Source organism: Epinephelus lanceolatus, chromosome 13, assembly GCF_041903045.1.
Source record: "Epinephelus lanceolatus isolate andai-2023 chromosome 13, ASM4190304v1, whole genome shotgun sequence".
Taxonomy (NCBI): Eukaryota; Metazoa; Chordata; class Actinopteri; order Perciformes; family Serranidae; genus Epinephelus; species Epinephelus lanceolatus.
Window position 1 is genome coordinate 44,381,143 of NC_135746.1, and position 26,637 is coordinate 44,407,779.

The window sequence follows — 26,637 nt, forward strand, 5'->3', positions numbered from 1 at the left end:
AGGAAACATCACTGATTGAATGAACATCAAAAGTAATTAAACATCTACAGAAATGCCTGACTAGAGGAGTTCTGTAAACAGGTTAGAAATAATATAATAGGCCCACTTAAAAGGCAGCTTGGTCATATCACACTGAACTGAAGTTGCTGTGAGTCATCAAAATTCAATAAAAATACATACATATCACTTAAATATGGGGATACTAGCATTCTTATTAATGTTCTTTGTTTTTTTATGCACACATCTTTGGAAATACACTGCAGTCAAATCCACATCCGCCCCCTTGGCCCTTGCTGCATAGGGTAGGGTGTCCTGTTTCTTTTGTAGAATCGAAGGGCAGTAGTCATCCAGCCCTTGAGGTGGCCCTTCAAATACAGTGTTTTTAGATGCAGACTGCAAACTGGGTGGTAGAGGAAGATTCCCAGAGTGCTTTGCAAACTGCAGTAGTCTAAACATTAACATGTTACATACATATGTAACTTGATTGTTAAAGGGTCAATGATGTGACGCTACTTTTTTGTGTCCATATGGTTTAGTCAAATTCAAAAGGGATAAAATTTGAAAATAAATGTATGATTAACTTACAAACTTTTTTTGTGGATCCAGTATAAAATTTCTGCTTTTAATCCATTTTGAGAGAATATATTAGAGGATTATGGCAAAAATGTCTAAATAGTGTAACCATAAAAACGCTGCACCAAATAATTAAACTTGCTTAAAAACACTAGAATTCTCAATAAAACACCATATAAACTAGTTTGGCATGATCTTATATTATTACTTTTTATGTTAAATAAAGCTAATGGAATACAATTGTTCTAAATATGAAATTTAATTTGGGGAGTCATAAAAGTCAAGTGAACTACAAGTCAAGTCGTGTAACCAGCATTTAAGAGGCCATTTTGTTGATACTGTAAAGAAGGCAATGTGACAAGAAATGGTATTACAGAGATATATTGATCACAACTTCTGCATGACAAGGTTGGAATCTCTTAAAAATTACTCATAAATTGACATTTTTAGGCTTTGGTCAGGTTTGGTAAGTGTACATGTCAAATGGTATGACCCTAGAAAAACATTTATAATTCATAAGAATCATAAAAATGAATATTTACTTTAAAAATTATATTTGAAATATTGAGACCAAGGCCATGTGCTTACACAGGTGTCCATGGCAATGCCTGTCAAATTTGATTTTAAAATGAAATGTCAAATGGTGTAACTGGTTACATCATTTGACTCCTATTAAAAGCCTTTCTGTTATAGACCAATTATGTCAAATATCAGCAGTTTATGATGGTAATTTGTTAGATATCAGTAGCTTATGATGCTAATTAAAGATGTATTATAAAAAAAAATCTTTTGAACTTGTACAGTAGCTTTAAAATACCTAAAAATCCAATAATTCATTTAAAGTAGAAATGTTACTCAAACATTAAAATTTCTGTCTGTAAAATACAATTATTTACATTTCTTCTATTTCATTACTAAAATATGATACATTAATAGAAAATTAAAGTAATCAAACTAAATAAATAAAATCAATTTTCCCCATAAGATGCCAGTTTCTAAGAAGCAAAAAGTGGCTTGTCACAGAGTGGTAATGCTAATGAATGCTAATGAATGCTAATGCTGCAGCAAGGGCCAATTGTTGTCAGGTGAATTTTTCCCTTATCAGAAATTTAAAATACTAAACATAAAACATGTGTTAAATTTTAAAATTAAATGATTGCTGTTAGCAAAGAATTTACAGTAGAAGAAATGAGTTCATTGTTGTGAGATGTTCCTTTTTCTGAACTTTCTCTCTCATTAAATTTTTATCAACTGCATTCACAATACTAGACAAGTTCACCCTTATGAGTTGTTGTCAGGTGACTTTTTTCTTATCAGAACTTAAGATACAACACAAGTTAAATTTTAAAATGAAACATGATTATAAAATGTTTTTTTCAGCAAAGAATTTACAGTAGAAGAAATTAGCTCACAGATGACAGATGTTCTTTTTTCTGAACACTTAACCTTGTTGACTGTCATATTTGATTTTCAGTGTCCATTTCTTCAACAAACAATGGTGTTTGACTATAGAAGGAACAAGGTCAGGCAGTGTACCTATCATATTTTTATGAAAAATACTGGTTACACCAATTGACACAACCCAGTGTTATTTGGTTTAACTGGTATTTTTTCATAAAAAATATGATTATATACATGAAAATGAATGTTATTTCAATTTAATGCTTTTAAAATAAAGAATTTTCTATAAGTACACTTAAATCTAAGGGGTGCCGTTTGTAAAGTGTCTCACGCTGAAAATAACATCAACATTTTGCCACATTTAGCTTCAAACAATGTTTAAAAAAGTATTGTGAATTTTTTAACATCACCTTTTACCACATTTACAGCAATATTTGTGAACTTAGAAATATATTAAATAGTTAAATCTAAATATTAAATGTGGCACCTAAATGTTAAATGTTAAATCTAAATATTAAATGTGGCACCTAAATGTTGAATCTAAATCTAAATATTAAATCTAAATCTAAATGCTAAATATAAATATAAATATAAATATAAATGTTAAATCTAAATCTAAATGTTAAATCTAAATGTTCTGGGTGAAACTAAATATTTAGCTAATATGCAAATTCACACTGCCGGTCACCGAAAGTACCAAAATAAAAGCTCGAGATGGTCAGACTGTGTTTATAGAATCAAATAACGAATTAAAACCAACTTATCGGGGGAAATGGACACTTGAACATACATTAGCGTGATAATAACTACCTAAAATAACAAGAAATGTGTTTGGAGAAATTTTATTTGATGTGTGCTTTGAGTTGTTAGTGTCCCTTCGGAGGGAATCACCTTGTTGTTTACAAATACCAGCGGAGTTTAGCTACATACAGTACAGGCCAAAAGTTTGGACACACCTTCTCATTCAATGCGTTTTCTTTATTTTCATGACTATTTACATTGTAGATTCTCACTGAAGGCATCAAAACTATGAATGAACACATGTGGAGTTATGTACTTAACAAAAAAAGGTGAAATAACTGAAAACATGTTTTATATTCTAGTTTCTTCAAAATAGCCACCCTTTGCTCTGATTACTGCTTTGCACACTCTTGGCATTCTCTCCATGAGCTTCAAGAGGTAGTCACCTGAAATGGTTTTCCAACAGTCTTGAAGGAGTTCCCAGAGGTGTTTAGCACTTGTTGGCCCCTTTGCCTTCACTCTGCGGTCCAGCTCACCCCAAACCATCTCGATTGGGTTCAGGTCCGGTGACTGTGGAGGCCAGGTCATCTGCCACAGCACTCCATCACTCTCCTTCTTGGTCAAATAGCCCTTACAGAGCCTGGAGGTGTGTTTGGGGTCATTGTCCTGTTGAAAAATAAATGATTGTCCAACTAAACGCAAACCGGATGGGATGGCATGTCGCTGCAGGATGCTGTGGTAGCCATGCTGGTTCAGTGTGCCTTCAATTTTGAATAAATCCCCAAGTGTCACCAGCAAAACACCCCCACACATCACACCTCCTCCTCCATGCTTCACAGTGGGAACCAGGCATGTGGAATCCATCCATTCACCTTTTCTGCGTCTCACAAAGACACGGCGGTTGGAACCAAAGATCTCAAATTTGGACTCATCAGACCAAAGCACAGATTTCCACTGGTCTAATGTCCATTCCTTGTGTTTCTTGGCCCAAACAAATCTCTTCTGCTTGTTGCCTCTCCTTAGCCTCTCCTAGCAGCTATTTGACCATGAAGGCCTGATTGGCGCAGTCTCCTCTTAACAGTTGTTCTAGAGATGGGTCTGCTGCTAGAACTCTGTGTGGCATTCATCTGGTCTCTGATCTGAGCTGCTGTTAACTTGCCATTTCTGAGGCTGGTGACTCGGATGAACTTATCCTCAGAAGCAGAGGTGACTCTTGGTCTTCCTTTCCTGGGTCGGTCCTCATGTGTGCCAGTTTCGTTGTAGCGCTTGATGGTTTTTGCGACTCCACTTGGGGACACATTTAAAGTTTTTGCAATTTTCCGGACTGACTGACCTTCATTTCTTAAAGTAATGATGGCCACTCGTTTTTCTTTAGTTAGCTGATTGGTTCTTGCCATAATATGAATTTTAACAGTTGTCCAATAGGGCTGTTGGCTGTGTATTAACCTGACTTCTGCACAACACAACTGATGGTCCCAACCCCATTGATAAAGCAAGAAATTCCACTAATTAACCCTGATAAGGCACACCTGTGAAGTGGAAACCATTTCAGGTGACTACCTCTTGAAGCTCATCAAGAGAATGCCAAGAGTGTGCAAAGCAGTAATCAGAGCAAAGGGTGGCTATTTTGAAGAAACTAGAATATAAAACATGTTTTCAGTTATTTCACCTTTTTTTGTTAAGTACATAACTCCACATGTGTTCATTCATAGTTTTGATGCCTTCAGTGAGAATCTACAACGTAAATAGTCATGAAAATAAAGAAAACGCATTGAATGAGAAGGTGTGTCCAAACTTTTGGCCTGTACTGTATATATATGCATATCTCACATTTTTCACGTCACTATATCACCATTTAGACTAATCTGGTGTTTGTGAAGTCTATAAACACAATGATCGAACAAACATTTCTATCACGTTCTGAAATTAATAACATGGTTATCGTAGATTAGCGGGGCTAACCGTTAGCTGTTAGCCCCGTTAGCGGTGTCTGTAATGACCCACTAACTCTAAACGGTCCGTGAAAAAAAATATTTTTTTCCAGCAGATGTCTTAGTTGCAACATGATTGAGCTAACTGGAGTAGTTTCATGTCGTATCCGACAACGGGAGGCTTTTAACAGATGACGTCCTGATAGCTTTGCTGCTGCTGCAGCCACTGATGCTTTCTAGACATCGTGATTTCCCAAAACTGAATAAATACCACACATCGCAACACAAAACTGCTTTGCTAGCTCAATCATGTTGTAACTAAGACATCCGCTGGAAAAAAATATTTTTTTCACGGACCGTTTAATAGTTAATGAGTCATTACAGACACTGCTAATGGGGCTAAGAGCTGACGGTTGTTAGTTTTAATTTAATTTTTTTTTTAATTTTATATACTTTATTAATCCCCGAGGGGAAATTCAATTTTTCACTCTGTTGTCAATTACACACAGGTCCGAACACACACATGCACAAACTGGACCTATACATGCACTAAGTGGAGAGATGTCAGAGTGGGCTGCCCATGACAGGCGCTCTGAGCGGTTGGGGGGTTCGGTGCCTTGCTCAGGGGCACCTCGGCAGTGCCCAGGAGGTGAACTGGCACCTCTCCAGCTACCAGTCCACACTCCATATTTTTGGTCCGGACGGGGACTTGAGTACACGTCAAATAAAATTTCTCCAAACATGTTTCTTGTTATTTTAGGTAGTTATTATCACGTTAATGTATGTTCAAGTGTTCATTTCCCCCGATAAGTTGGTTTTAATTCAGTATTTGATTCTATAAACACAGTCTGACCATCTCGAGCTTTTATTTTGGTACTTCCGGTGACCTGCAGTGTGAATTTGCATATTAGCTAAATATTTAGTTTCACCCAAAACATTTAGATTTAACATTTAGATTTAGATTTAATATTTAGATTTAACATTTATATTTAAATTTATATTTAGCATTTAGATTTCTTCTTTTCTTTCAAATATGTTTATTGGGAAACCAGTCAATAAACAGTGAAATTGACAATCGACAGTTACGTTTCCTGTTTTTTTTGTTTTTTTACAGAAACAGAATAAAATAAAATTAAAAAAAAAAATATTAATAATAATTCCACAAACACAATCCCTGACAAACATGACAAGTGAGACAAGTAGCAAATTATAAGCAAACAAAACCATCATCCGAGCAAAAACCAACAACAACAAAAATAAACAACAATAGAGCTGCAAAGATGGTCCTTTTTTATTCTGTGAGACTTATAGTTCCAAACAAAGGGGAGAATGATAGAGTCCAGTTTACTGAAAAAAGATTTAGTAAAGTATATAGGCAGGTTTTGAAAAAGACAAAGCAGCTGAGGGAGAAAAATCATTTTAATAGCGTTCAATCTACCCAACAGAGAGATGGGGAGTGTTTTCCAGAATTGAATATTGCTTGCTAACTTGTTTAACAGGGTGGGGAAATTAGCCTTATAAAGATCATTGTACTTCTTGGTGATTACTATCCCCAGATAAGTTAAGCTGTCAGATGCTATTCGAAAGGGAAGCTGTTTGAGCCATTCTTGATCCTCAACTTGTATTGGCAGTAGTTCACTCTTGCTCCAGTTGATCTTGTACGCGGAGAAAGTACCGAATAAATGGAATGTTTTTAGTATTGATGGAATTGTAATCCTAGGTTGAGTAGCATATAACAAAATGTCATCTGCGTACAATGAAATTTTATTCTTGGTGTATTCCGTATTATAGCCATGGATCTCTGAAAGTGATCGAATTGTTTCGGCGAGCGGCTCTATGGCAAGCGCAAACAGTAGTGGGCTAAGCGGGCAGCCTTGCCTTGTGCCCCTGCCAAGCAGAAAAGGGTCAGAAAGAGTTTGATTAGTTAGTATTCTGGCCCGGGGGGCATTATATAAGAGCTTAGTCCAGGACACAAATTTATCACCACAGTTGAATTTCTGCAAGACCGTAAATAAGTATGGCCATTCGACCTGGTCGAATGCCTTTTCTGCATCCAAACTGAGGATAACAAGATCTTTTTTGGGAAATCTAGGAGAGTGCATGATATTTAAAAGACGTCTAAAGTTGTGGGAGGAATTTCTTTGGGGGATAAACCCTGTTTGGTCAGGGTGAATCAGCTCGGATATGAAGGCATTAAGTCTTCTGGCCAATGTCTTGGCCAGGATTTTTTGATCCGAGTTTAATAATGAAATTGGCCTATATGAACCCACTTCTTCTAAGTCTTTCCCTTTTTTGGGGAGAAGGGTGATAACGGCTTCTGTCAGCGTCTGAGGTAGTACCCCGTCATCATATGACTGGGTATACATTTTACGTAGATAGGGAGCCAGCAATCCTCCAAACTTTATATATCTCATTGCTGAGCCCATCAGGGCCAGGACTTTTGCCATTTTTCATTGATCCAATGGTCGCTAGTAATTCCTTACATGTAATATCTGCCCCTAAGGCATCACGGTCCGCTTGACTCAGTGATGGGAGTTCACATTTATCTAGAAATGATTGCATAGTTTCTGTTATAGGATTAACTTCAGAAGTATACAGTGTTCCATAGAACTGCCTAAATCTTTCATTAATATCTTTGGGGGAGGTAAGGATATTTCCTGAACTTGACTTAATTCTGTGGATCGTCCTGTCATTTTCAAGTTTTCGTAGTTGTCTTGCTAATAATTTATGTGGCCTATCACCGAATTCAAAATATCGCTGTTTTGTAAAAATAAAGGCTCTGCAAATTCTATCCGACAATATTTTGTTTAGTTAATATTTAAGATTTGAAATTTTTGTATGTTTCCCTAATAAGGGGTGTAGGGCATTCTCCATGTCTAACTGGTGGATCTCATCCTCAAGTTCTAGTTGTTTTGCTTTGTTACGCTTCTTGAGAGAGGATTGGAAAGAAATAATGCACCCTCTCAAATAGGCCTTAAAGGCTTCCCTCAATAGTGTAGAAGAAGTACCTTCCTTATCATTAGTTTCAAAAAATATCTTAATGTTTGACTCTAGATAATCACAAAACTTTGCATCTGTGATGAGCTGAGGATTAAACCTCCAGTTTCTCTGGACAGGCTCATTTTCGCCAAGCTTTAATGAAAATGATATTGGGCTATGGTCAGAAATAATAATATTGTGGTATTTTGCGTTATAGGAAAGTGGCAATAGTTTGCCATCAACTGAGAAAAAGTCTATCCTAGTATATATATTATGTACTTTAGAATGAAAGGAATATTCTCTACCAGTAGCATTAGAAATCTGCCACACATCAAAGAGATTCATATTTTCAATATAGGATTTCAGAAGATTGCATGCCTTGGAAGGTTCCACCCTCTGTGTAGAAGACCTATCCAAATACGTGTCCAATACCAGATTAAAATCTCCACCAATGATTAGATTAGTACTAGAAATATCTGGGATCAGATTTAAAACCTTTCTAAAAAATTCCGGATCGTCGTTATTTGGTCCATATATATTTAATAGTGTTACTGGTGTAGAGCAAATCTCTCCCACAACAATAACATATCTCCCGTCCCTGTCTGCTACTGTAGTTAGGTGCTTGAAGGGAACTCCCCTACGGATCAGGATAGCTGTGCCTCTAGTCTTTACTGAAAAGTTGGAGTGATAAATATGTTGTACCCACCTACACCTAAGCCTAGCATGCGAGTCATTTTTCAGGTGGGTTTCTTGTAAAAAAAATAGCATCAGCTTGTAATGATTTAAGGTGTGCAAGCACTTTGCCTCTTTTAACTGGTTCATTAATACCATTGACATTCCAAGAGCAGAATGTCACATCATCCCTCCTCTTCTCTTTACATGCAACGTTGTGCATTACGTCGGGTGACTACACGCATCTATCCTTAGACTCTCTCCTCCCTCTGTTGGATATATGTAACCATAAGTTAAATGACACTCCAACCACCCTCCCACCCCTGCCCACCCCCGTCTCGCCCAAAATACACTTAAACAGAAAAACAAAAACATTATCAATCGTAATAATGTGTAGTCTAACCTCTCTAAACCGAGAATGAACTCTAGCAACCAACTGTGGTTGAACTCTTGATCCTACTGTAGTTAGCCCTACAGTTGTAAAGCTTACAACAAAACCTATGTAGCTACAAAGTAGCTTAGTTATCTCTCATTAACAAAATTGAATGTAAACTCCCATATCTTAGCAGACCTTACTGAAATAAACACAAAACTCCAAGGCAAACACTTATTCACAAACCCCCAGGCCATACAAGGTGTCCCCCCACCATCAGTGACTTAAAGCCATGCTGTCTTAAGTGCGAGATGAAATACAAAGAAATAACATATTCACTAAAGAAACCAAGTTATTCAAACTACCAAATGAAATATGCATTCTGGTGGGCAGGCTGGCAAACAAAATATTGCATTATAATAGGTGAGAGGGGGAAAAAGGGGGAAAACAGAAACTCAGGCCTCGTCAAAAAAGATAATAAATAAGCATCAATATGTTTCTTAGGCTCTTGAGCTCAGTCACCATTCTTATCAAAGTGTTATTGTTACTTTAATTGTGATTACGTATGCATGGGCCTATTACTTGTCCATAGGTGGCTCTCCATAACATCTCTGGTCTAGTTGACATTTACCTCCAGTCTCTCTCAGAAATGAATGAGCCATGTTCTAAAGGTGTGCAGGGTCCGTGAATGTGGTCTCTTTCACGTTATGTGTCACTCTCAACTTGGCTGGGTATAGGAGTCCGAATTTAACTCCAGGTTGGTCTCGCAGCAACTTCCTGGCCAGAGAAAAGGCGGCTTGGTGTTTAACTACAGCGGGTGGAAAGTCTCTGAAAACGTGAATTCGCTGCCCTTGATACGTGAGATTTTTGGTTTTCATGACTTTCTGCAGTATGTCCTCCAGAGCATGACAGTAGTGCACCCTTAAAATCAGGTGTCGAGGAGGCTCTTCCTCACCAGGGCGCACCCTCAGGGCTCTATGAGCTCGGTCAATCACTGGTTTTTCATCCAGCTGTAGTGCATCCATAAGCAGCTGTGCCACGAAATCCCTGGTTTTCTGACCCTTTTCTTCCCCTTCTTTAACTCCTGCTATTCTCAGATTCTGACGTTTAGATCGTCCCTCCAAGTCCAAACACTTTTCTGACAGATGTTCAACTTGGCTGTGTAGCTGCTTTACCCTAGCTTCGAGGTCCACAACAGTATCCGAAGTAGCAGTAGCTGACTCTCCAAACTTTTCAGCGTCTCATTTTGGGAGTCGAGTCGGACATTTACTACGGAGAATGCAGCGTCGCTTTCAGCTTTCAGAGCAGCAATTTCGCTTCTCAAAGTTGTGCTTACATCAGCAATCCTTTCGTCAATCTTGCTGCAAATGTCCGACTTAGCCTGGGACAACTCCGCCTGCAGCGATGCTATAGCGGCCAACACCGCTTGGCTGTCCGTGCTCTGCACGCTCGACTCCGGGTTCTCATTCCCACTCTGGATCGGTGCTTCAGTCGGGCCTCCATCGCCATTCGGCTCAGCCTTAGAGGTCCCCACTCGTTTCGGCATTTTAACTAGACAGTCGGTGTGTGGAGTGTTTGGGATGCAAAATAGAAAAAACGCTTGGTTGAAAATTGCACAGGTTTTGTTTTAAATGTAGTTTTAACGTGAAATCTGTAGGAGCTACAGCAAGACGCGTCTTATCTCCTCATTGCTCCACAGCGCCCCCCCCCAGCACTTAGATTTAACATTTATATTTATATTTATAATTAGCATTTAGATTTTGATTTAATATTTAGATTTAGCATTTATATTTACATTTAGCATTTAGATTTAGATTTAATATTTAGATTCAACATTTAACATTTAGGTGCCACATTTAATATTTAGATTTAACTATTTAATATATTTCTAAGTTAACAAATATTGCTGTAAATGTGGTAAAAGGTGACGTTAAAAAATTCACAATACTTTTTTAAACACTGTTTGAAGCTAAATGTGGCAAAATGTTGATGTTATTTTCAGTGTGAGACACTTTACAAACGGCACCCCATATAAATCTACTGTAGGTGGATAAAATATTTAATATTTATCATTCTTTCGTGGTTACACCATTTGACATTTTCAGGAGCATTCAGTCTTACTTTTGATAAGAAATGGTGCAAATAGCATTTCAAATGACATAAAACCAACAAAAATACAGAATGTACATTTTAACAAATCTGATGCATGCTTTTAAAACTATTTTAAGATATTTCTGAATTGCTTATCTTGCCAGCCCTTATTTGCCACTGACCCTAAAACAAGAATTTCAGAAAAACAGCCTTGTCAGAAGTTTAAATAGCTAAAAGTAACTGTTGATCAGTTACATTTAGCTATTTAAACAATATCTTCATTACTTTCAGCTGACTAATGATATTTTCCATTGTCAGTTACTTTAAGCTAACTGTTTCAACTGTTTTTATTCATTATTTTTGGCTAGCCAATGCTATGTCAACCATGTGTCAGGTACTTTTAAGTAAGTATTTTACCTGTTCATTCATTACTTTTAGCTAAGTGATGCTATTTCAGCTGTTTATTAGTTACTTTTAGCAGTTTCAACCATTATTCATCACTTTGAGATAACTACTCACTTACCTATGTGCCATTGTCAGCAACTGATGGCGTAATGTGTAGCGTCCCATTTCCTAGGTTAAGATTTCAAACCCTACCACATATGGCTCCATTCTGAAGGACCGCTACTCAGTGTAGGGCATTCCAAAATTAGGCGCAGGGCCAAGGGGGAGAAACTGGGATTGGGCTATTTAGTTACGTGTGTAGTTTAAAAGTGTACATTTTTGAGGAGCTGAAGTTGAATGTCTGTCAAAAGTTTTTAATGCTTTCTGTATGTTTACACTGCAAATATCTGTCCTGCCAATCAAATAAATACTGTATTCAATACTAGTTTGTACTTTATTTGAAAAAGTTGTTTAAAATATTATTTTGGTAATTTCACCTTTCAATAGCAGTTTTGCAGCTGCAAAACTAGTGCTGGGTTAAAATAATCGATTCATCCTATTAAAATCAATCTTCATTTGGATGACCCCTTTTGATCCGTAAAATCCAAGATCGATCTTTCAATATACACTTTTGCCACGGACGTGTGAAGCTTTAATCTTTTTCATCTTGCTGGGAATAAACAAGCTGCATCGCTAAGTTATTATCGACTGTAGTACTGAGAAGCTCCGACGTTATCAACTCTTTTATCTGCAACTGTTAGCTTACTTTTTACATTTTGGTGTAATTTATTATGATGCTGCCACGGCCCTTCCTCCTGCTGTCTGTTCATCAGGAATGCTGAGCCACATTTACACAGACACAGACAAACACAGAGTAGAGATGCCGGGGAGGAGTCAGAGAAGTGAAGATACCTTGAGCTGACAACAACTACGCTTGTTACTAATGACAAAATCAATTCTTTATCAGTACGGCTGTCTAGCACAACATGTAGAAAAACAATATTTTAATCTGCTTTGTCCGCAGTCTCTCAACCACCGCCGCTAATCTTATATTATAAACAAGTACAGAGGCTTTCCAGCTAATAGCAAATTGTTTATTACAAGCTGAAACAACAACTGTTTATGTCTAAAGGTTTACCTTTGCTTGCCTCGTATCTTAACACTTAACAAAGGTAAGGTTACCTGCAGGCAGTGAATGTCCTCAGCAGTAGAGGAAGGACTAGAGAGGACAGGAGGACTGATACTTACTGACGTCTGTGTTCTTAATTCTTTCTAAACTTCACTCAGTATTGTGATGTCAGAAATATTAAATTCAATTCAATTCAATTCAATTTAATACATTTATTGTCATTGCAGAGCAGTACAACAGAATTTTGTGATCTCTGGGCTAATACACATAAAAACAGTAAAAGACAATAAACAATCACCAGCAACAGTGAGACACATAAATACACTATGGGTAAAAAAAAAAGAGACTATATAATGCAGTAATAAATAAATAATATAAATCCACATGAGGTGTAACACGAGCAGTAGTACAGACTTAACTGCACATCTGGCCCAGCCAAGGAGCATACACAGTATACTACTGCATATTAGATGGATTAATTATCTTAATAGCACTTGGATAAAAACTGTTAAGGAGTCTGGAAGTGCAAGATCTCATAGACCTGTATCACCTTCCAGAAGGTAGAAGTGTGAAGTGTTGGTGTCCTGGGTAGGAAGAATCCTTAACTATGTTTGTGACCCTACGGAGACAGCGGCTCTTGTACAAGTCCTCAAGTGCTGGTAACTGCGTATCAATGATGTTCTGGGCTGACTTGACGACCCTCTGGAAAGCCTTCCTCTCAGCAGCTGTGCAGCTGGAAAACCACACTAACATGCCTATGTCAGGATGCTCTCATAGCGGTGATAGAAAGACACAGGCACTGGAGACTCTTGACGTATTGCGGTAAGCGTGTTGTGTCATTTCCGGTGTTTCTGTTAGAACGTCTCTGTGGTGCTCTAGCAAATTCTACCAGCCTGCTTTCTGCTATTCCTCACTTCAGTTGCTTAACATCTAATTCAAGTCTTAACCCACACTAGTTCTGTTTAAGCACTCATAGCTCTCCTCCTTTTTACGACTTTCTTGCTAATCTCTTAGCTGTTGTTTGCACGTTATTAGCCTTGTTAGCTACATTAGCTTAACAGTTAGCAATGGCTTCTCCTGCTCTTTCTTGCTCGGTGTGCCAGATGTTTAGTTATGCCTCTGCCTCCTTTAGCGACAGTGGTAATTGTAACAAGTATAGTTTAACATGTACTAATGCCACAAACTTGAGCGTATCAACTTCATTCCACTTCTAATGCATGCAGAACAAGTTGGTGAAGCTACCTTATGAATGCTGTGAAGCTACGTCTAATGGTGTCCATGTGGCGGCGTGGTGACTATCGATCCCTCGCCACTAAATACGTTTGGCTTTTTGATGGCTTCAACAACCTCATCTCCTCATGAAAATTGATACACAGTTCAAGAATGGCAAGCTCTTGCATCTGATAGGGGCGTTGCCCATGGGGGGGATAAATGCCTCTATAGCGCCCCCTTTAAAACTTTCAAAAACCCCTCCCCTTAGGGGTTTTTTTGGAGTTGGAACATGAAAATTGGTACACATGTGTATGTTGTACAGACGCACGTAAAAGTCTCTGGCACCAATGGTCTACTCCAAACAGGAAGTCAGCCATTTTGATTTTGACTTGTTATTTTGGCGTGATTTTCACATGTTGTATTTTGACGAACTAGTCCTATGGATTTCATCCAATCGACTTCAAATTTTTTACAGATCATCCAGAGACCATGCTGATCAAAGTTATTAAAAGCTTTTCTCTATGTCAAGGGGCGTGGCCTCCATGGCACCACCATCTTTGATGCATCGCCATGCATATTGAAGCAGCTCTCTGTCCCACATACTTCATCCAAACTGCTTCAAAATTTCTGTGCATGATAAGAGCCCCGCCCTCAATGCCTCCATATGCTCGTAGGCAATCTTGCTCATGCCGCCCCCTTGTGGAAACAGGAAATGCCCTATTATACATTGACACTGTCATATTTGCTCGAAACTTCACGTGTGATGACAGTCCACCCCTGAACGCACCTGCCCACATCTGGTTACGCTCGTAGCGCCACCTGGTAGAAGAACGAAACTTAGCGTTTTTCGCTCCTGCCAGGTTTTTTCTCCCTTCTCGCTCTGCGCCACAACAGCCGCATGCCTCAGGCCCCCACAGTTGCATGGGGGAGCGAGGGCCCGATCACAGCTGCTTGCAGCTTTAATTATTAGGGCCCGAGCAGGTCACAGACCTGCGAGGTCCCTATTGTTTTTCAAATGATTATTATTAGGGCCCGAGCGACAATGAAGTTGTCCGCGGAGGACCCTATTGAAATCATGCTGTTTATTATTATCATTATTATTATTATTATTATTATTATTATTCCGACATTTCGTGTCCCAATTTCGCCCCTTTCCCAAATTTCAAAATGCTTCTAACTTTCCACATTCGTCCGGCCACATCCGAAATTCGATATTTTTGGGTGGTTGCACATGGTCGGGCGTAAAATGCCGAAATAGCGCCCCCTACAAATTTTCAAAATAACCTCCCCATTGGAGTTAGATTGCCGTATGCAAACAAAATTTGGTATGCACATGTATCATACCCAGACGCACAAAAAAGTCTCCTAACATCATGGTAAAAACCCCGACAGGAAGTCGGCCATTTTGTTTTGAATTTTTTTGTTACGGCGATTTCCACAACTTAGATTTGAACGAACTTGTCCTAGGGATTTTGCCCGATCAACTTCAAATTGGCTACAGATCATCCAGAGACCATGCTGATCAAAAGTTGTGCTCTGCATGTCTGTAGGTCACAGGGCGTGGCTGGTAAGGTGTGACAAATTTTGGCGACGTTTCAGTTTCTCGCCATCGAATTTCGAACGGCTCTCATGCCCACATACTTGATCGTAGCAGCTTCAAACTTGCTGGACATGATGATGGAGCCATCATCATGTCCAGCAAGTTTGCCCTGAATTCCCCAATATGTTAATATCCCTCCTTACTCATAGCGCCCCCCGGTGGAAACAGGAAGTGACCAGTTCTTACTTTAACGTGTACTGATGCCAAAAACTTGACCCCATCAACTTCATTCCACTTCTAATGCATGCAGAACAAGTTGGTGAAGCGACCTTATGAACGCTGTGAAGCTACATCTAATGGTGTCCGTGTGGTGGCGTGGCGATTATCGATCCCTTGCCACCAAACAGGTTTGGCTTTTTGATGGCTTCAACGACCTTATATCCTTATGAAAATTGATACACAGGTCACGAATGGCGAAAGTTCTTACATCTGATAGGTGCGTCGCCCATGGGGGGCACAAAATACCTCTCTAGCGCCCCCTTGAAATTTTCAAAAACCCCTCCCCATAGGGTGTTTTTTTGGAGTTGGAACATGAAAATTGGTACACGTGTATGTTGTCCAGACGCACATAAAAGTCTCTGGCACCAATGGTCTACTCCAAACAGGAAGTCGGCCATTCTGATTTTGACTAGTCCTAGGGATTTCATCCAATCGACTTCAAATTTTTTACAGATCATCCAGAGACCATGCTGATCAAAAGTTGTGCTCTGCATGTCTGTAGGTCAAAGGGCGTGGCTGCTATGGCGCTGCCATTTTTGATCCATCGCCATGCATATTCAAGCAGCTCTCTCTCCCACATAATTCATCCAAACTGCTTCAAAATTTCTGTACATAACAAGAGCCCCGCCCTCAACGCCTCCATTAGCTTTTAGGCAATCTTGCTCATGGTGCCCCCTTGTGGAAACAGGAAATGCCATCTTTTACACTGACAAACACCAATCTCAAGCTCCTGACCTGATCAACTACTTTTTGTGGCAGTTGATGAATCTCCACAGTGACACACATGTCCTTTCATGTTGCAGGCTGCCACGGCGGTGGTGGTGACTTTTCATCCTTCATCACGGAACATCAACTTGGTATAAATCCTTCATACATTGTCCAATTTGCTCGAAATTTCACATGTGTGATGAGGGTCCACCCCTGAACGCACCTGGCCACATCTGTTTATGCTCGTAGCGCCACCTGGTGGATGAATGAAACATTGCGTTTTTTTCGCTCCTGCCAGGTTTTTTCTCCCTTCTCGCTTCGCGCCACAGCCCCCACGTGCCTCAGGCCCCCACGGTTGCATGTGGGAGCGAGGGCCCGATCACAGCTGCTTGCAGCTTTAATTATTATTATTATTCTTTCTTTTTTCCGCCGCCTCTTTAAACTGGAATTTGACCCCCTAAACATGCTCCAAAACTCACCAAAATTGGCACGCGTGTCAGGACTGGCGAAAAATTTTATGAAATGAAAAAAATAATCCGAAAAGTGACAAAATGGCCTCTCTAGCTCCACCTAGCCTTTTAGGCACACTAAAATGGCTGCTGCGGCTTGTAGGAATGACGTAGAAAGATCAAACCAAAACTGGCTTGTTCGTCTCATCGAGACCTACAAATCACACGGCCACACCTCTGAACCCAACAGGAAGTGAGCTATTTCCCTTTCTAAATAAGATTTCGCTTCAAAAATGCTCTTTTTCAAAATTTCTTAAAAAATCAACTCCTCCTTCACCATTTATCATATGGGCTTCAAACTCGCACACATGACAGATGAACTCGTCCTAATCAAATACCCTGTACAACATTTTCATTACTCGAATGGTTTGGATTTTATGGCATCTTACAGGTGATGTCTTCCAAAACCGATTTTTGCTCCACCTAGACACACTAAAATGCCTGCTGTGACCCGTACGAATGTTGTAGAAAGACAAATCCAAAACTGGCGTCTTTGTCTCCTTGAGACTTAAAATCACACTTTTTGACTCCACAAACATGAAAGCTATATATGTCTGCATTAGGAAGGAGTGTATCTCTCTGGTGATAACTTCAGATTGACAATCGGACCCATGGTTTGGGAGCACGAAGGACTAGTTCCAGAAATTTGAAAGCCATCTTCAACTTCTTTGCCTCTTCCCATTCCTCTCACTCAACTGCATGCAGTCATTAATTAGCATAACAATGGCTTCACTCTGACAGACACAAGACTGTGTGTGTGTGTGTGTGTGTGTGTGTGTGGTCACACACACCTGACAGGATAACAGTGACCAAACTGACCAGCTCATGTGTCTCATTCCTACATTTTCCTAAATAAATGCCTGATAGCATGTAAATGCAAGATTTCCAGGTCAAACTCTTTTGCATCATTCAGAATGTGAATCAAATCTGTAGCTAAAACTGTGCTGCAGCATTACACGATCAAATACATGTAGTCCTGCTCAGTTTCTCCACTGAAATTAACTAGTGTCTGCCTGCTGTTACATCAGGAAAGTATACACATCTTTGTGTTACACTCCAAAATGACAAGCTCCTTTGTCTTTATAAAAATGGTTTCCTTTTATGATTTACTCTCCTTTATAATTCATGTTTTGTCCATGTTAATATTTGTTATCCTGTTAAAATGTATATTATGTATTTATATATTCATGTACTTACATCACAATGTGTTACACAACAAAGCAGGAGTACTGTCACCACAGACCTTTGTTTTTTACAGTACATGGGGAACACTTCAATTCTTAACAGTATGACAGACACCATGTTGCTGTTAACATTATATAATTACTTAATCATGACAGTGTATTTCATTTCAATGTGGATGTTTTGGACAAGACATTTTGTTTCTATAGCTGACATATCACAGGTACATTTTAGTTAATACATTGGTTGAAAATTAAATACATATTCAGGGTCCAACATTAACGGTTGCCCGAATGCCCGGGGCAAGTAAAAATAGCCGGCGGGCCAGCAGACCCTGTGCAGACATGCCCGATTGGGCAAGGAGCACCGACTCGGATTATTATTTTTTTTTTTTAAATCGCGGGCAGGAATTATACCACAGCCAAACGGTCAGTGCTGTAATCCCCCCCCCACCCATACGGCCAGTGTAGCATGTCCTGTTTTTTTTTTTTAACATTAACATGACAATCAGCAAGGCTACTGCTAACAAGTTAATGTACTGACACTCCTCAGACAGACACACACACTTACCGGACAGCCTGTCAGTCCTTAGCCGCTAACGTTAGCTGTTTTAATGTACAACACAGGTACCAAACAGAAACTTTTACAAAGGGTCATAATGTGCTTCTAGTGTCTGTCAAATCGCCAGCGAAAGTTGTTTACACTGCCTGCTCTCATGGGACAAAGATCATCTGAGAAGGAAGATGGTTCACTCTGCTCTGCCGCCAGGAACAAACTGGGAGGCAAAGATCCTCTCTGAGGAAGAGGGTTCACTTTGCTGCAGGGTTCACCAAAACGTTTTTTTGTTTTTTCTTTTAATAAACTGAACACACATTGAAGAACATACAAGATCCTGTAGAGAATTAATACATATAATACAATACAATAAACATTGTCAAATTAAATGAAGGAAGAGGTTTTTTTTAGTCAAATAAAATATTAGGGATTTATGTAAAACTATACATAGAGACATATAAATAATTATATAATTAAAGATATGTAGGCTATGTTAGGTGAATACCCCTGTCAGTGACACTGACAACTGGCACTGGCAAAAGAACTGGAGTTGGTCCCTGGACACTGCACTGCGGCTGCCCACTGCTCCTAGTGTATACAGTAGGATGGGTCAAATGCAGAGGTCGAATGTATGTAATGTGCTGAGAAAGGACAATAAAGAATCTTCTTCTAATAATTATTTCTTAATAACTAGGAGATAACAAAAGAATAGTGAGATTTCAAAGACTTAAAAAAAATAAGTGACATGAATCAAAACAACAAGAAACAAGATATATCCCCAGTCAAGCACACCCAGTTTCAATGAACTCAGTACTGTTTTTCAACACATATATTGTTTTGTCTTCATTCAATGTAGGTAGCACATATTGTTATTGCGCCATTGGTTTTGGCCTTGGTGCCCCACATTTTGGCCGTGATGCCCCAATAAATTTGCATTTATCAAAGGCCAAAGTGGCCTTGCCCTAAAAATGACTTAATTCCAGGTCTGTAATCATGTCTTTCCTCTCCTGTTTCTGTCCTCGGAGGGGCCAGTTGCAGTGTGCTGCTTTTTTATGTGCTGCTGCCTCCATTGGCTGAGCGTCTCTGCTGACGTAAGATATAAGTCATGAGCGAAAATATGCACCACACAGCCAGAAAAAGATCTTCTTAAGCAGGGCAAGTAAGAATTTAGATGGGGCAAGGAGATTTGAGAAGTAGTTGCCCGGCAGGGCAAGTAGGAAAAAACCTTAATGTCGGACCCTGCATATTTGCATTCTCTTGACAATGCTTGTTTTATCGACATTTTGACTCTTATGAATAATTCGCACTGTCTACGTGAGCTGGAGGCTGACAGCGAGAGCCCGAGGTCCCATTCATCGCTGCTTGTAGCTTTAATTTCCTCTGTAATCTCAACATATACGTGATTTTTTCCATTGTGTAAATATTTCTTAGAATTGTTAACCATTCAGTATGGGTGGGGGGATCCTGTTTACGCCACCTTAGTGTAATTGCTTTCTTTGCAGCTATTAATAGTATTTGTAGAGATATATCCTTTTCCTGCTGTAAATTGCATCCGGTTTCATCCCAAGAATTGCTATCAGAGGGTCTCTTACCAGTTCCACATCTAATATCTTGTTCACAGTGGTAAATATTGATTTCCAAAAGTGATTTAACAGTGGACATTGCCAAAATATATGTAAATGAGTAGCTATGGTCTCACCACATTCCCCCCAGCACATACTTGTCTGATTTGAATTCATCTTTGCCACACTTTAAGGCATTCTAAAAAATCTGTTGACTATCTTCCATTGAAACTCCCGCCACAAATTGGCATTAGTAACTGTATGTATCTGAGTACAGATCTTTAGCCACTGATCCTCACTAATTTTATGTTGTAACTCTTTGTCCCACTTTTCTTTCACATGACAAGTATTGTCCATTGTCATTGAGATCAGGATTCTATATATAGTAGTTATTGGTTTATGTATAGAATCTCCTTCCTGAATTTTTGATAAATATTTTTCTATGAGAGAGGGCTCTGCTAATCTGTTCCTGCTTGGGTGATTAAATATAAAACTTCTTATCTGTAGGTATCTGTATAGTTCTGCTTTAGATAAATTAAAATCTGCCCTTAGTTGATCAAATGATTTCAAGTTTTCATTACTAAATAATTGATGTATAAAGTTTAACTTCATATGTGTCCAGTTTCTAAAACCTACATCAAATTTAAGAGGCAAGAAGTCTTTAATATAGCTTATTGAGCTTAAGACGGAGAGATCTCTTGGTAGCTTAAACATTTGCTGTACCTCTTTCCAAGCCCCATAGGTGGTCTTTGACCATTCTCCAGGAAAATCTCGGATTGATTTAATCCTAGTAAAAGGAATTACTGAAAGAGGTATATTAATACTATCACTTTTTTCCATATTGAGCCATCTTGTATTTATATCATCTGACAACCACACTGTCATTGCTCGTAATTGTGATGCTATTCAGTACTTTTTCAAATTAGGCATTCCTAATCCCCCCTTGGCTTTTGCTAATTGTGGTACTTTATATCTGACCCGAGGCTTCTTACCCTGCCATATAAATGGTTATATGAGACAGTCTATAAGAATAAACATAGATTTAGGAGGAGCAATTGGTAGAGTCTGAAAAAGAAATCTTGGAAGTAAATTCATTCTAATAATCTCCACTCTTCCTATTAATGTGAGAGGGAGTGTACTCCAGCGATTTATATCTTTTTGAATTTTTTCTACTAATTTTGTATAATTTGCTTCGTACAAATTTAATTCAGAAGATATATTTATTCCCAGATACCTAATGCCTTCCCTAGGCCATTTAAATAACAATACATCTTTCAACTGGGGAGAAATCAGATTATTCATAGGGAATGCTTCTGTTTTGGACACATTTATTTTATAACCTGAATAAAGTCCAAATGTCTCGAGACACCTCATTAAATTTGGAATACATTTAGCAGGATCAGATATATACATAATTATGCCATCTGCATATAATGACAACCTGTGCTCCTCCCCGTTCACTTCAATACCACTTATATCTGAGCTTTTCCTTATTAATTGCGTAAGGGGTTCTATACGCAGAGCAAATAGGAGAGGCGAGAGGGGGTCTCCTTGCCTACAGCCCTTTCCCAGCTCAAATTTATGAGAGAAATACCCATTTGTATATATATATTTATATATAAATATTACTGAAATGATTGTCTCCTTCCAATTTTGAGGGAGTTCCCCAGTTTCAAATGCGTATCTGTAGGCTATCTCTAAAATCAGACTTAAGTCATCTACAAAAACCTTGTAAAATTTGTTACAATATCCGTCTGAGCCCGGGCTTTTGTTATTTTTCAACCCTTTAATTGCCTCTACTATTTCCTCTCTTGTTATAGGACCATCTATAGCTTGTGAAGTCTCATCAAACAGCTTTGGCAATTTTATATTTTCTAAGTAAATGCCTAATTTTTTAGGGTCTGTGCATGTATCTGTATTTGAATACAGTTTTTTGTAAAAGGTAGCAAAAGCTTCCAATATCTCATCTGGTTTATAAAGAAAAGGCTTCTCTGAATCACTATTTTTAACCTTTTGTATAATTGTTAAACTTGTCTGTTTTTTAAGTTGAGATGCTAAGAGTCTACTAACTTTACTTCCATGGTCATAATAGCGTTGTTTTAGGAATCTTAGATTTCTCTCAATATTTTCTGAGTAAATTTCCAAGAGCCCTCTTGGCTTCGCCAAGTTGGGTCAAATCATTTGTAGTTAACTGACTTTTATGTTTTTGTTCCAACTGCTTAATTTGTTTTTCAAGTTCTATACGTTTATTCTCTCTTAGTCTCTTCTTAGCTGATGCAAATGCAATTATCTTTCCCCTCAAAACTACTTTAGCTGCCTCCCATAAGATCACTGGTGATATGTCCTCTGTGTTATTGAGTTCTAGGTATTGGGCTAATTCTGTCTTCATGTAGTCTTTAAAGATGTTATCATTAAGAAGGGAGACATTTAGCCGCCAAAGGCTTGGACTAATACATCTTCCCAAATCCCATACCAGACTAATTGGGGAGTGGTCACTTAAAGTTATATTGTGGATTTTACACTCCAAAACTCTATGACACTCATTTTTAGCAACAAGGAAATGATCAATTATCGAGTATGAGGAATGTGGATTAGAGTAAAACGTGTAATCACGCTCCCCTGGGTGTAAAGTTCTCCATGCATCAATGAGTCCTACATCCTCAATCACATGATTGAGAGCCTGACTCGCACCCGAAGGTGTAGCACGTGAGGGTGGGTTTTTATCCAGTCTATTTGAGAAAACACAATTAAAATCTCCTCCAATTAATAGAATTCCCTTTGCCTTTTCCATACTGAATTCATTCACTTTTTTAATAAATGTAGGAATATTTTCATTTGGGGCATAAATATTCAGCATAGAGATAGTTACCCTACATATGGAACCATTCACTAATATAATTCTTCCTTCCTTATCAGTAAATTTTGAATGCATACAAAACTGGAGTGAGCTATGTACAAGTATTGCTACCCCACACCCCCTACCTGAACTATGGGATGAATAATACATTTGACTTGCCCATGACCTCTTACGTTTTTTATGTTCAGAGTCTGACAGGTGGCTTTCTTGTATAAAGGCTATCATACATTTAAGATGTTTAAGCTCATTAAGATTTTTTTTTTTCTTTAAGGGACTACGTAGACCCTTAACGTTATAACTGATTACTCTTATATCTTTCCTTGGTAATTGCATTTTGTTTATCTAACCATTTGTTTTGTAGTTTACAAGAAGATTGTAAAGATGAATGACCCTGAGGTGAAACTTTAATCATAACCCATGACATAAAACCAAATATTAGAATAAACACAATAACTATATATACTTGAATATTCAAAATCCAGATTTCCATGTATATTTATGTTATCCCATAAATATATGGGGTTTCCTTACAGTATAGATAACAAAATCACAAAAAATATTTGAATCGAAAAAGGAAAACTGTTTACTGCAAAGAAATAAAAGATTATCCAGATCATCCACATTGGAGTCTGGGCCTTGACTGCATATCGGTCTCTGCAGTCTCGCCGTAAATCTGTGTTTCCATCCATGTACACAGACCTCCCACGTTCATATCTCCCACTCAAATCCTAACTATTTACTATTTCTACTCCACCCCTGAAGGAAACATTACAGCAGTACACCTTTAATTTTTCCCCCTTCCTACCAAGATATTAACAAACCAGGTATCAAGGCTCATTTTCTATTCAGCCTTTTTACACTGTACGCCATTTCTCAAAAAATGGTTAACTGCAGCTGGCGTATCAAAGGTATGAGTGCGGTCTGCCTGGGTCACAAGCAGTCTTCCTGGAAAGATAACCCAGTGTTTGTCAAGCCCCTTCTCCCTAAGTTTTTGGCGAACTTCGTAGTAGTCACGTTGTTCTTTATATACCTCAGCCGACAAGTCCGGGTGGAATCTGATCTTGTTGTTTCGGTAGGTCACCTGACCCTTTGCTCTCGAAGCTTTCCATACACGTTCCTTGTCTTGATGGTTCAGGAACCTCACAATGAAGCTTTGGGGGGCAGAAGGATTGCACATTTGTCCGATTATACGGTGCGCTCGCTCTTTCACACTCATCTTCCAATTTCGGTGTGAAAGTCGTGCTTTAAGGATGTAATGGCTCTCATAAGGTCGACACCGGTAATGTTAGTCACCTGTCCGCCATCCAGTCTGGTTTCCGCCCCTCCCATAGCACAACTCTGGAACTGACTCCCACCTGACATCCACAACATTGACTTTCTTCCACTGTTTAAATCCAGACTCAAAACTCACCTGTTCAAATTAGCATACTCTCTATGATTGCACTGTACATTTATTTCTTGTTTTTTTTCCTGTGTTGTTGTCTTTCCTTGTTGTTATTTATCACTTTGATTACTATTGTACAGTGACCTTGAGTGTTTTGAAAGGCGCTTTTCAAATAAAATGTATTATCATTATTATTAATATCATTATGCGGTTATGAAAATCCCATCTATGTTTGCAGTCTGTGATTTGCTAGTAACAGACAGCAAGGTCCAGGGCTAAATTGGTGTTAGCACTACGTGGGATATACAGCCATAACAATAACATCTGTAAATTCACGGGGCAGGTAGAAGTGCCAGCATCTCACTGTAATATACTCCAGGTCTGTTGAGCAGTGTTTGTCGATGGTGGTCATATTCGTACACCAGTGGTTATTAGAGTATATACACAGCCCCCCTCCGCTGCTCTTGCCGGAGTCCCTGTTCCTGTGTGCCCAATGCGCTGTGCAGCCTGCTAGCATGATAGTCTCGTCAGGGATCTTGCTGTGGAGCCAGGTCTCAGTTATCCCCATTAGGGGGCAGTCCAGAACTGACTTTTGCGCCCTGATGATCATTTCCAGCTCACCCACCTTGTTGCCGAGCGATCTGGCATTAGTTAGATAGATACTGGGCATCGCTGGTTTGTGCGGTGCTCTCTTTAGCCTGGTTAGCACGTCAGCCACGCTTCTGCCTCCCCCAGGATATGAGTATATCTATGGCTCTGGATTATATACATACTGCCACATAACACTTGGATCTTTAAAAGATCATCTGTATGTAGAGTTGCTGGTCGACAACAGAACAAACGTAACAAACAAAACGCGCCGCCATCTTGTATTTTATTGACATTTTAGATTTGTTTAAAGTGAGATATTAAGTTTAGTGACTTTGCTGTTTTTATATTACTGTTGCTGAAACATTGAGTTATAAAATATTTTAATATTATATATATTATATTTTAATCCTGTTGTGAATTTATTCTTTTTAAAAAATATTATTCCTTGTAAAATTTACAGTATTGGTTATCTGAGGATCTCTTTCACATCCTAGCAAAAATTGGTATTGAAACTAAATATCGAATTTAAATCCAACTGAATCAGGACCTTGTGAATAGAAACTGAACAGTATCTCTAAAGAGGTGGCTTGTTTTAACAGTAACACTGGTGAGAGTGCAACATTTGGCAGTTGTACAAGGATACATGCAAAAACAATAAAGGGACGTCGTGATGCTTTTCTATGATGCTTTTCAGCTCTAACAAGTAATGTTTCTAAAATTCCATATACAGTATATTCCCAGTTTGCGTCACACTTACTTTCTCTTTCTTATCCTCAGTTTCGGGGCTTGGCAGTCGGACCTTTAGTTTGACTGACCCTTCTCTGAAAATATCTCCAAAGCCAACCCCTCGGACCTTCTTGGGCTGAGCGATGACTCCGTTCCCTGAGGCAGGTTGTGGGGATGTGGGGGTGGTAGTGCTTTCCATTCCACCTCCATCTGCAAAAGGAGATACAACAGGGTGAGACAGAGGATGAATTAGTCCACAAGTATCACATCTTACTGCTGTGTCTCCTGCTGCGATACTCTACAGGACTGAAAACATGATTTCCCTTGGAAAATACACTTTTTATCCTCTTTCAGCCACCAGAGAGTGCCAAAGTTGTGTTGATGTAATAAACAAAGATTATCATTAGAACATTCCTTAGTATATGAATGAAATATTCAGTTCTAAATAAATTTGTATCACATTTGATGCTACCTAGTATTTCCTCACATTGTAGGATTTAAATGTAGTCACTTAATATCCAACCTCAAGCCCTGGATCTTCAAATGCACGCACACACACAGGCACACACACAGGCACACACACACACACACACACACACATACACACAGAGCTGTTTAAAAAAGAAGTAGTGAAAGCATGCAGAGTGTATCTACATTGTTCTGGTAGCGTTCCTAAAGTGAACTACATTTTAAAGCTCCTCACACATTGACAGACACAGCTGAGTCTAAGAACAAATGAATCTACTCTGAGCTTTGTTTTTGGTATCGTGCCTAATCTAACATAATCTCAGTTAACCTTCTCTGATGTTTTTCCCTATAACCTACAACTTTCACATGAAGGAGGCACTGCTTGTTCGCTGTGCGCGTCTTACCGGCATCGTCTAATGCTGTGTCGTTTGAGTCTCCCTCCTCTCCCAGGGCATCCAGCTCTTTGACAAAGTTGGAGGGAAACAGTCCTGACTTGCCGTTCAAGTTGCCGCTCCACCAGCCCTCTTCAACCTGCACAGAGAACAAATAATAAGATAAAAACCACCTGAAGTGCTAATGTGAATTTTTTTCCCTGTCATTTTCAATGCAAAACAATCTGGTGCCTCCGGCCATGGCTATCGTCTGTGTGGAGGTATGAAAACTTTTAAAACCCATCCAATCTGACTTTAAGACAATTTAATAATTTTTAAGGCCTACCATTAGTAAATGTGTAATAGTGTGACATCTTCAGACTCTTTAAGGACCTGCAACCACCCTGGGATTATTTAAC

At 38.9% G+C, this 26,637-nt stretch overlaps 1 protein-coding gene across 3 annotated transcripts in view; it reads right to left on the minus strand.

Moving 5' to 3' along the window:
* cd2ap (CD2-associated protein) overlaps positions 1–26,637 on the minus strand; it is a 260,040-nt gene that overhangs the window by 149,421 nt on the left and 83,982 nt on the right. For all 3 annotated transcript variants that reach the window (XM_033619722.2, XM_078174115.1, XM_078174116.1), the window contains 2 exons: positions 26,252–26,378; positions 25,411–25,589 (listed from right to left, as the gene is read on the minus strand). In XM_033619722.2, coding sequence (XP_033475613.1) covers positions 25,411–25,589; positions 26,252–26,378 — 306 coding nt within the window. The remainder of the gene's footprint in view (positions 1–25,410; positions 25,590–26,251; positions 26,379–26,637) is intronic.